This window comes from Lynx rufus, unplaced genomic scaffold (assembly GCF_022079265.1).
Source record: "Lynx rufus isolate CCGP_SWC_20201006 ecotype Redwood Valley unplaced genomic scaffold, mLynRuf1.p SCAF_4, whole genome shotgun sequence".
Lineage (NCBI taxonomy): Eukaryota > Metazoa > Chordata > Mammalia > Carnivora > Felidae > Lynx > Lynx rufus.
Window position 1 is genome coordinate 33295999 of NW_025814856.1, and position 12420 is coordinate 33308418.

Genomic DNA, 12420 nt, shown 5'->3' on the forward strand with positions numbered 1-12420 from the left:
GCACGGAGGCCGGGGGCTGAGAGCTACAAAGGCAGTAGTAATGCCTAGCTCTGTTTAGAGATGGGAGGGAAGAGCGAGCCTCTGTTGTCCACTCTTCTCTACCTGTTTCCTGGGATGCAGAAGGGGTGGGCTGGCCCGTATGCACCTGTTGAGCAGGCTGCTCTACCTCCCTGGCAAATGCAGGGAAGTACCAGTGAGGTGTGCCAACACAGCTGGTCCACAAGGTTTCCCACAAAGGAGGGGACCCTCCTAGACACCCACCATGCTCCGCGATTGCTCATGGATTGTAGCACACCCATCGCCGACTGCCTAGGAAGAGACAGAGGCTGCAGCCAAGGAGCTCAGTAAGCCGTACAATCTGTCACCAACAGCCAGTACGCAAATGTTCTTTCCAACAAGGTTAGACCGCTGATCCCAGGAAGTGAGCAACGTGGCAACAGGAGAGGGTTTCCCAAGGAGCTCTCAGTCCCCCACCCCCAACCGCAGGTTTAGAAGAAAATACTCACACTTCCTGTAGATTCGGCAAGTCCTCAAAGCCCGAAGGATCAATCTCAGAAAGTCTGTTGTAACTCAGGTTTCTGGTCAAGGAAGAGCATTAAAAAAAGAAAGAAAGAAAGAAAGTTAAATCAGCATGCAGCATTACACCCCAAATTCAGCAATCTTTCTACTCCGCGCCCGCAGGCCCTCTCCCTTAGAATTGCTACTATCCCGTACATGACTGTAAGTCACCTTATCAGTAGTGACACTGACAGACCTTGCTTCTCCTCACTTGCAACCATCAACAAGTCACTGTGAAAATCTCAATCAATGAGGCTGGCTAAACCCAAATGGATTTCAATCTGTATCATTTCACCATTTGGCAACTTTTTTGATTTTTTTAAATGACTTGGACATTTGCCCTTTAAAATTTTTTTTTGATCACCTTACCTCTTACTCTCTTTTTCTTAAGTTTATTTATTTATTTTGAGAGAGAGAGAGAGAACAAGTGGTGGGGGGGGTAGAGAGAGTAGAGGACAGAGGATACAGAGTGGGCTCTGTGTTGAGAGCAGAAAGCCCAATGTGGGGCTCAAACTCACCAACTGTGAGATCATGACCTGAGCCGAAGCCAGATGCTTAACCAACTGAGCCACCCCAGCACCCCTCCACCAGGCAACTTTTTTTTTTAAGTTTATTTATTTGTTTTGAGAGAGAGAAACAGAGAGACAGAAGGGGAGAAACAGAGAGACAGGGGGCGGGGGGGTGGGAATCCCACATAGGCTCCACACCATCAAAACAAAGCCCAACGCAGGGCTGGAACTCACAAACTGCAAGATCATCACCTGAGCCAAAACCGAGAGTCTGACACTTAACCAACTGATCCACCTAGGTGCCCCTCTGTTTGGCAACTTTTAAAGAAATTCTAAAGTAAGCCAGACCTCTACCTACATTAGAGTGTGCCGATCCTAACGTCCAAGGCTGGATCAGATCCAAGGCTATTCTAAATGGCATTTTAAAAATTAATATTTTACTCAAGCATCAAATATCAAGCAATAGTAAAGAAAAAAAAAGAGGGGTCAGGAACTGACCCTTTACTGTCTACAATCAGTGGCTCTCAACCAGGGATGACATTTGGCAATATCTGGAGACATTTTTAGTTGTCACAACTGCAGGAAAAAGGAGGGTGGGAGGCTTGCTACACACATCCAGTGCGTGGAAACCAAGGACGCTGCTCAACATCCTACGATGGACAGGGCAGCCCCTGACAACAATTATCCAGCTCTAAGTGTTCACGGTAATTATTCACCGGTTGAGAAACCCCTGGTCTAAGCAAGAACTTGCAACTAAAAATTGTTAAGATGCATAGTCCAAGTTGAAGACCTGTTTTGAAAGTGGACACCTTTCAAGTCCCTAATCATAAGACTATCCATGAACACACGGCATGCCTATCATCAATGAGTAAATACTGCGAGGGACAGTCACACAGGAGATTCATGGCCAGTTTGAACAAAAGGCAGTGAAAACCTCGCACACGAGCAGCTTTCTGGAGAAGACGGCAGCTGCCACGATCATTCAGGAAGTGCATCTCCCCGCTCTCATCCCCCAGCTCTACCCTGAGAGGTGCACACGGAGCAAGCTGACCTGTGTTGGCTCAGCAGAGCTCTCGGGTTAGCCCTCAGCCCACACCAGCCTGATCTTTCAGAAGCAGAGATCCACAGAGACGTGGTCCAAGTGGGAACTTGGTGCACGTTACGCCTGCTCCCTGCCACTGAAATACGCCCAGTCCCACGTATGCTGAGCAGGTCAACGTTTTTCATCTCAGCTATTAATTCCACTGGCATCACTGCCAATTAACAGTACTGAGAATCATGAGTTTCCGGTCTATCATCTACACGGCACGTAAGTGGCAACTGGCTTTTAAACTCACTCCCTCCAGGGGCGCCTGGGTGGCGCAGTCGGTTAAGCGTCCGACTTCAGCCAGGTCACGATCTCGCGGTCCGTGAGTTCGAGCCCCGCGTCAGGCTCTGGGCTGATGGCTCAGAGCCTGGAGCCTGTTTCCGGTTCTGTGTCTCCCTCTCTCTCTGCCCCTCTCCCGTTCATGCTCTGTCTCTCTCTGTCCCAAAAATAAATAAACGTTGAAAAAAAAAAATTAAAAAAAAAAAAAAATAAACTCACTCCCTCCAGAGACATTCCAATCAATGCTAACCTAGAGCTGATGGCCATTTCTCTGACAACTCAAGACATTCATCTAAATAAAAATCAGACGGCACTTGAAATTAATGGTACATCTGTGTTCAGGGCACAGCCTGAATTAAAAGCAATTTGTCCAGAGATTATGTTACTATAAAAACTGAAGGTGGTAATTTTTTAAACCACATATTGAAGTCAAGCGTGAGCTTGTCTGTGCTTGGGGGTATTTATGATCGGGTTCACAGAAATCAACAGGTTAGACTTGAAAGAGAAAATCCACAAATGGAGAGAACCCCCCCCCCCATCAGAGGGGGACAGACTGAAATTTTATTCTATTTTGAGCACATTATCATCAACAAGGGGGTGGAAATACTTTTTCTGGGTTTGGAGATAACGTGAGTTTACAATGTCCACAACGTTTGTATCATCTGAGCTGGAGGAGACATCAAGGGAAGACTCAGAAATCACAAAGGCCAGAGGCCTGGAAGGCAAGTAAGTCACAAGGACAGCCACCCTGCCAGGTGTGCAAAGAAGCTTGACACAACAGTGCCGGCTTGCCCATCAATGGGGGGCGTTCGCTCCGGTCTCCAGACACGAGGGCAATGCAGACCAGTCTTCTCCACTTCCAAGAGAAGCTTAAATTCTGAATTGTTAGGTGAAATCTTTTTAATTCTTACAAAACAGAAAAAAGAAACTAACTCAGGATGGGCCAAACATAACGTACCTGCAGGCCATATCTGGACTAATGACCACAGTTGTTAACCTCACATCTGGGCCATTGACTCTTCAGGCAATTAGGTTCAAAAGGAATGTCTTGCTTCTGGCTTATATACATGGCCAGGGGGGAAACCAGTCTCAGGCAATCAACTGGGAAACTATCTGGAATGAAATTACTTCCCTTATGTCCACATTCTTCACCAACTTGGTATTAGAAGAAAACCATTTTTATAATGTTTATTTTGAGACAGAGAGAGACAGCATGCGTGCAAGGGGCAGAGAGAGAAGGAGAGGGAGAGAGGGAGAGAATCCCACACAGGCACCACACTGTCAGGGCAGAGCCCGAGGTGGGGTTCTACCTCACAAACCCTGAGATTGTAACCCAAGCCGAAATCAACAGTCAGACGCTTAACTGACTGAGACACCCAGGAGCCCCGGAATAAAACCATTTTTAAAGCATGACACCGCTTGGTCCATCATTCTTCTAAAGAGCAGACAACACTCATTTAAACTTCAATAATGTGTAAATTCTGCTTTCTACACAAGGCTACTTGCAAAAGGGTCTTCTGTAAGCTAGCCTTATGAAGAAGCTGAACGGTGTCGAGACCTCGTGTTGAGATTCTGGTAAACAGCAGAGAAGATGAAGACGCCTGTAAGTGGAAATTTAAGCTCTCGCTTGGGTCAGCCTGGATGAGGCCACTTTTTTGACTTTCACTGAACTAGAAAAGCCATGTTATCAACAAGTGAGAGTCAGCAGACTGGTTCTCAAGGGGAATTCTCTCAGAGGGCCTATGAGCAGTTACAAAGAGAAGACAGGTTGAAGCTCAGGTCCCCTGGAATGGCTTCCCCTTTTGGACACAGAGCTGCCTAGTTCTGAGGTCTGAAAAGTGACGGGTCCTGAAAACTGCGACACGCTGTTGATCTTCACCTGCTTTATCAGGAGATGGGCAAAGTGTTTACTGGAGCCTCCTTGACCAACATCATCTGCAACAAAATCTTCAGAGACATTTTCTGGTTTGCTCGTCTCAGCCAGACAAACTCTCAACATGTTTTGTTTTGTTTTGACTGTGGTAAAATACACAAAATGTTACCATCTTAACCACTTTTAAGTGTGCGGCTCAGGGGCATGAAGTGCAGTCACACTGTTGTAGAACCATCACCAGCATCCGTCTCCAGAACCTTGTCATCTCCAACTGCAACTCAGCACCTCGTAAACAACGGACTCCCCACGCTCCCCTCCCCCCGACGCTGGCACCTCACTTCTACTTTCTGTCTCTCTGAATCGGACAACTCTGGATACACATAAGTGGAACTCTACAGTATTTGTCCTTTTGTGTCTGGCTTACTTCACTTAGCATAAGGTCCTGGAGGTTTGTCCATGTTGTAGCATGTGTCAGAATTTCCTTCCTTTTTAGGGCTGAATATTATTCTATTTTGTGTGTATCTACAGACACATAGCCTGTATTTTGTTTATCCGTTCAACAGCTAATGGACATCTGAGTTGTTTCAGATGGGCTACTTGGGCTATTATCAAGAATGCTGCCATCAGCACTGGGTTGGTTTTTTTTTCGCCCCTCCCACTATAATTTTTTATTGAGACATCATCGACATGTACCATTACATTAGTTTCAGGTACACAACATAATGATTTGATATCTCAGCATAATATTTAAATAGAGTTTTTTTAACCCTTTGACTGCTATGTTCATTAACATCACTCATTTCTCAACAATTGAAGAAATGCACTTATTCAGCCCAAGGATTGTGCAGAGAAGGGTCTGAATTCTCATCTCGGGTCAGAAGAACAATCAAAGGGTTAATGGGGGGGGGGGAATCTTTCATGAGGTCTTTCTTTCAGGTGGCAGCTGACAGGCACACAAATCTAAAGCATCTCACTTATTTCTCCAAACACGATCGCCCCTTACCAGGCCCGGCATGTGAATGTGTCTTCAGTTGAAGGTTTCAGATTCTCCTGTCAAAACAATTCATCTGTCAGCAGGACAGATGCTGTCAAAAGCATTTCTGCACCTTTCAGTAGCAAAGAGGACTGGAAAGAAACCTCAGGGAATTTAGTTACTGCCAATTGCAGCTTTCACTAAACATTTTGTCAGCCATTGTCATAACAGAAATGTTCCCTGTTCTGGTACAAAAGGTGCGCAGATCTACCAACAATTGAGCCGAGCCGTAGATATTCTTCAGCTAATCCGCTGAAAGATGACCGTCCGGCCCACCGTCTGGAGAACACACAAGAGGCACCTCTGCAAAGAACAGCTCAAGTTGTAGCCCGGTTTTATCTGGGTCTGAGAAGCAAACTGTTTTAACAGTGCCCGGCAACAATCTGCTTGAGGAACATTTCTCCTGACAAAGGACCCCCACCCACCGACCCCACTGATTTAGAAGCACTAAGTCTTTAAACAGCTGAGCTATCCCCACCATTATGGAAACCTGTGCAGTCCAGTTCGGGAGCCACTAGCCACTCGGCTACTGACATTTACACTGAAAGTGATTAAGAGCACACAAAATGAAGAATTCAGTTCCTCAGTCACGCTACCTATACTCCAAGTGTGCAACCACCACGTGTGGCTACTGGCTACTGAAAGGGCACAATGCAGACAGAGGGCATTTCCATCAAGGCTGAGATTTCCGTTAAACTGTGCTGCAATGAAATCATGGCAGGAATTAATGCATATTTAAAGTGAACTGGCACTGACAGAAGAAACTGGGATTTCAAAAATAAATTTGAATTTCCCAATAATTCAAGAGCTTGGGTGGGGCGGGGAAGGGGGCGGTGCGCCTGGGTGGTTCAGTCAGTTAAGCGTCTGACTCTTGATCTCAGCTCAGGTCTTAATCCTGATCAAGGTCATGAGTTCAAGTCTCGTGTTGGGCTTTGCATGGGGTTCCGCGCTGGGCACAAAGCCTACGTTAAAAAAAAAATTGCAGTGGGGGGATGGACACGGATGTTAGCAGACACCTTTTGGGCACACCAAGTTCTTAACCAACCCAACAGAGGACAGGGCCTTTGAAAATTCAATTCACGAGGAAGACACTCTTAATAAAAATGCCCCTTGAGTGTAATTCTATAGGCTTAATCAGTATTTACATAATCTGGCCAGCATCTTCCTGGATTACAACCAGAACCACGTATTACAAACGTGGCAAACCCTATTCAAAGCTGGAGAACAATAATTCATTGACTTGTTGGAAGTTGAGTGATTAAAAGTTCCGTTTGCTTGTGAAGGAGCCATGGTGAGACCTGAGCCCAACGACATTGCTAGCACTTCATGGTCAAATACAGGCGCTGCTCACCGGCCACTGACAACACACACACACAACCTCCAGCTCGGAAGGGCAGCACAGCCAGCGCACGGCTGTATTCTTCAACATTAACGCGAGTCGTAACTCACAGTAGAAGGAACTGGTCCTAAATTTGGGACAAGCACTCCCTGGGGAGTGAGGTTTTCCTGTTCAGTTTGGTTGTCAGGCCAGCCTATTTGCCGTTACTCAACCCCGTCTGGCCTCCTGAACGTCGCGGTACTTTGCGTATTTTGAGCCTTCAGATGTTTGCTAAACCAAATAACAGCCTGGAAGACAAGTGTGAAGCGATCCAATGAGCCATCTAAGGGCGCACCGCGGGGGCGCCCAGGACTCACCTGGAAACCCCTTGTTTGTCCAGAAACCTGGGCCCCAGTGGTACATCTCTGCTCACCTCAAAAACTGCACTGCTTGCTACCTATTAGTCACCTGGGGCGCCTGGGTGGCTCATTCAGTTAAGCGGCCAACTCTGGATTTCAGTTCGGGTCATGATCTCCTGGCTCGTGGGTTCGAGCCCCATGTCGGGCTCCTTCCTGACAGCGCGTAGCCTGCTTGTGATTCTCGCCCTCCCTCCCTCTGCCCTTCCCCCACCGGTGCTCACACTCTCTTTCAAAATAAAAAAATAAACTTAAAAAAAAATAAGAGAGAGAGTCTCCTACTTAGAACTCCCTGGGAAAAACTGATGGGTCCTTTCAAATTTCAAGGGGTGTGAGTGAGGAAGAACATACAACTTGTGAAAGTTACTTAATCCCTTAAGCTTTTAAGGCCATGTCTGCTGCATTTTTACCTTCTGAGAAATTCCGTGTGGTACACATCAAGTTCCAATGAGATCACATTATGTTCCCTAGACCCACGTTATAAGGTTTTATGAGACTAAGTGATTTCTTTTTCAATCTGCAATGTTGAATGCTCATTCTATCTTTTTTTCTGTTATGATGCTTCCAAAAGCCACAACTGAATAGGCTGATCGTATGCATTAAAGGCTTATACTGAGAATAATAATTAAAATTGCATCTCAAATTAGAATTTTTTCCTCTGGCATCCTCACCCAAGAATTGTCTCTCTTCAGTAAGCTAAGTAGCCCCATAGTCCCTAAACTGAGGCCTGGAAAAAGAAACACATTCTGCACACAATCAAATGCACTATCATTCAGCTATCAACTCACTACATATGCTCATTTTGGTTTTTTGGTTCTTTTTTTTTTTTTTTAATGTTTATGTTTAAGAGAGACAGAGCACGAGTGGGGGAGGGGCAGAGAGAGAGGGAGACACAGGATTGGAAGCAGGCTCCAGGCTCTGAGCTGTCAGCACAGAGCCCGACGTGGGGCTTGATCTCATGAACCATGAGATCATGACCTGAGCTGAAGCCAGACATTTAACCAACTGAGCCACCCAGGTGCCCCGACATATGCTCGTTTTGTAAGCTTTTGGTCCAGAATGAATCAGTAATGAATCACTTCAATTTCTGAAAATGTTACACTGATAATTCTCTATGCACATGAGGCTTGCACGCAACTGAAAAGAAGAGATAATACACTGCAGCCACATAAAGACCCCGCAATGAGTGACTGCTTTTACTCCTTAAAATCAGCAACAGAAACCAGTGTGAACCTCTGAATTCTAATGCTTAAGACATTACCTGAGAGAAGTCACCTCTGCCTGCTTCTGTTATCCCACAGGACTTAATGTGACCTTCTCTATCTTAAAGGTACATACATCTTACCCATGGATAATTCGAATATAGGTCTAAGTCTTGGTCCTGTAGCACCCAACCGATGTCAAGTTCAACAAGTATTCACTGAATGTCTGTGTATAATGTATACTGCACTGTGCCAAGTTCTGATACCAACTGGGATAAGATCTAGTTCGTGACCTAATGGAATTTACAGCCGAGGGGTCAGATGAGACTGTGAACCAAATAATTACGGCCAAAGGCTCTAATATGACAAGCATCTTGGGAATGATGCCAATTGGTGGCTCTTGGGCCAAGGCAGATCTGCAGGGAAATTTGTTGGTTTCTGACTGAAGGGTATTTGGAGAAAAAGTTTCATCAAAAAAATTAAAATGGCAGTTTCTCTTGAAAATAATTACTGGGCCAGCATGCCTGATAGCTATCAGCTACATTTATTTCGCAGGTACTCCAAATGACCGCAGACCTCACCACTCTTATTGTCTCACCCAAGACCTCTTGACTCATTTACACTATCTGCCTGTTCCCGGGGGAGTAATGTCATCTTCGGTATGGATACCACCGAGTCCAGATGGTGCTCAAAGCAGGGAAGATCAGCTGTGAGGAGGAAGGTTAATCAGGAAATGCAAGGCCTTAGCGAACCCTGGAAAAAGACTAGAAAAGGAGCATGGTTTTTGAGGAAGAATACTGGGAAATAAGGCCCGCAAAGTAAAATAAGCTGTGGTAAGTATGAAACTAGATGAACAAAAGGCCAAAAAGGCAGAACCTCCTAGAAAGGAGAAGGGCAAAACGTGAACAGTTTCAGGGCAAAGTAGCGAAAAGTAGCCCATGTCGTCGGATCACAACCCACCAGTTATGTCAAGGGTTACATAAACCTAAACAAAGCCCAGAGCCAGGCCCCTCGTGACCATTAATCTACAGGGCCATTTAAAGTTGATTTCCAGAGTAGTTGCTCACCTACTCAAAAGTTTTGATCAAAAGAATCAAGAGCCCCACCTCCTCTGAAAGTAATCAGAATTAGCTTTCTATAACATGCCTTAAAGCAGCAGATCTGAGGATCTATTTTTCCTACCCAAATCTTGGTTTGGCTGAAGAGACAAAATAATTGAGTGTATTTCGTCTCATGCTTGGTTGTGGCGGTGGTCCTGGAGAGGAAGCCCACAAACAGCCCGTAACGCTCTCTTGGTACATTTGGTATGTGCATCATTAATCCGTAAAGATTAATTAATTTAATTAAGAGGAGGTACTCTGGCCTCACCAGCTCTGCGGTTGGTGGGTATTTCACAAACAAAGGGAATTTGAGCAGGAAATAGCTGCTGGCCACAGGCTGACCGTCCCACAAACCCGTCACGTAGGGAACGCCACCCATGACCACCCCAGCAGGGAAGAGGTGGCTACAGCCACCATTTGGTTTTGCTATTACAGAAGTGGCTTTGCAGAGACTTGGAAATGGGGAGGCGAGGAGAGAGGTCGAGAGTCTGGTCACCTACTTTATATTTTATCGTCTCTGAAAAGGGGTCACAAATTTGCCCTCTCAGAGAGTCCTTCAGCTCTACAGGACTTTCCACACTCATCGTGCCCACGATAGGACCAGTGCACCCTTGCCTCATCAATCTCTTGTCCAACGTGGCCCTCACGTCCTGAGGCACCAGGCGGTCCAGTGCAAGCAGTAGGCTCATCAATCAGGAACTAGAGGAGAAGGAAATGAAGCCAGAGCCGGAGTCACCTCTGGCAGCACACTTAGGGGCCGGAGCTCACGCAGTGAAAGGACGGAGGGGGACTCTCCTCAATGAAAACCTTGCTCTACTGAAGCAGGAAACAGAGACTTCTGCTTCTGTACAGTTAAAACAAGTCCGTCAAAGGGACAGAAGTGAGGGACACATGAATCTAGGGGATAAATGGGGACTCCTTGCTTCACCAAGCGCTCTGTGAAGTCGACCAGTGCCCTCTGGTCATGGATTACGGTTTTCCTTTCCTAACACCTCCACCTGAAGCCCTCGGCTCTGACACACATCTGCAGGAAGATTAGCTTCCTGTAGAACCACCACTGCAAAACCTAAGGTGTTTACTAAAAGCATGACGCGGCTTTAAAATTCATGAACTTTGGTTTCACGTACGAAAGATGCAAACTAGCCGTGTCCTATAAACCCTCCTTCGACTGAATGCGTCACGCAACAGAATTGTGTAAACGTTGGCCCAACCACCAACTCTAAGTGACACTGTGATCGATTTCCTTTCCCAACACACTGAAATGATTCTCCACTTAACACTGAGTGATTTCACACACTTCGTGCCCTCACTCAAGGGCTCTCGGAGAGGAAAATAACTGTTTTAACACAGCCCCATAAAATAGCACTCTTGGTCACAAGAACAGGGTGGTCAAATTCCAAGCCTGTCTTTCTGGCAGAAGGTACGGCCGAGGATTTCACCGGGATAAAGGGATCAGGAAATTCTATACCAGTGACTCTGGATTCTTCAGAAATGAAACCTCTAATACTCCAATAACATATTACTTCCCGAGCACTACAGACACACATTAAAATATTCAAAACAAACAAAAAAACTCCTTCCCTCCATCTGAGTCATTACACACCCTCTCAACCGTCTTGTTTAGGAGTTTCCCAGAACCAGGAAAGCGTCGAGGCATTTGGTGGCTTTCTGAACCCCCATTTCTGACAACGTACTCTCTAACATGAAGCCAGTCAATGAAAATAATAGTACACAAACCTCATGTTACAGAAGCACATGCCAAAAATAAAAAATAAAACTGCAGTAACTCACCTCTGGACATGTAATGACCGGGTTTTGTTGTTGTTAACGAGAGTACAGTTGATCACGGAACAACACGGATTTGAACTGTGTCGATCCACTTATACACAGATTTTTTTGCAGATCTTATACACAGATTTCCCCTTCCTTATGATTTTCTTCATAACATTTTCTTTTCTCTAGTTGACTTTATTGTAAAAATAGGGTACATGATACACACATAACACACAAAATATGTGTTCATCAACTGTTTATGTGATCGGTAAGGGTTCTGGTCAACAGTCAGCTATTAGTAGTTAAGTTTTGGGGGAGTCAAAAATTATACACAGATTTTTCAACTGTGCGGTCGTGGTGGGGGAGGTGGTACCCCTTACCCCCTCCTCCACTGCTCAAGGGTCAACCGTATTTAGAAGGGTGATTTTAGGCAAATATACTTTGGGGTTACACAAGAGCAATATATAGTAAGTTGCCTAACTGTCTCCCTGAAAGCAGAGGAAAAAGGAAATGAAAGCTTTCTGTTTTAAGCAAATACATCTGTCCAAACAACAGCTTACCTTACTGTTATCAGCATCTCTTTCCTCCCCTGCCCACACACACAGAAAACTTAAGGGACAAATGACATAAGCGAGTGTAACTACCTTCCCAGGCTAGAGCTACTCCTAAGGAAAATCCTTCTGGGAAGCAAGACATTCCCAAGGGTATGCACTGGAGTCCTCAATCAGCTTCCCCTGGGATGGACGTGCATGTTTCATTTTTCCGACTGATATCACACCCACTACTTACTAACGTCTGACATCTCTTCAGGCCCGTGTGAAGCCAGAGCATCCAAAATCTATAAACCAAATAAGAAATCTAGGGGTACTTGTACTTATCACGACACTCAACATTATCAACAGGTTAAATGCAAAGTTCCTTCAAATATCCAATAATCCAATGCAATATCCTCTAAGCTTTCAACATCATCTTCTAGATTTCAAATATTCAAAAGTTACCTTCTGGGTTCATCCTCCCTTCCTTTCCCAGCTACCTCAAAACTTAAAAATGAAGATCCCTCAGATACAGAGAACAGATCCCTGGTATTAAGTCAGCCAAAGTCAAAAACTCAATTTACCCACAACTTTTCAAGAATACATCCCGTTGTATTACAGGGAGGCATGAGAGTGTCTCTAGCTAAGTATTTTAAAGAAAATGTAGTTTTAATAGGTCAGCCTCGTGAGTAACAGTTAAGTCGCTGACTTTATTAGCTAGCTTATCAACTTGGGCTCT

At 45.3% G+C, this 12420-nt stretch overlaps 1 protein-coding gene across 2 annotated transcripts in view; it reads right to left on the reverse strand.

Annotated features, from left to right (window-relative positions):
- The window catches only part of LRIG1 (leucine rich repeats and immunoglobulin like domains 1), a 115771-nt gene that overhangs the window by 76354 nt on the left and 26997 nt on the right, over positions 1-12420 (reverse strand). For both annotated transcript variants that reach the window (XM_047096195.1, XM_047096194.1), the window contains exon 2: positions 507-578. In XM_047096195.1, the coding sequence (XP_046952151.1) occupies positions 507-578 (72 nt within the window). The remainder of the gene's footprint in view (positions 1-506; positions 579-12420) is intronic.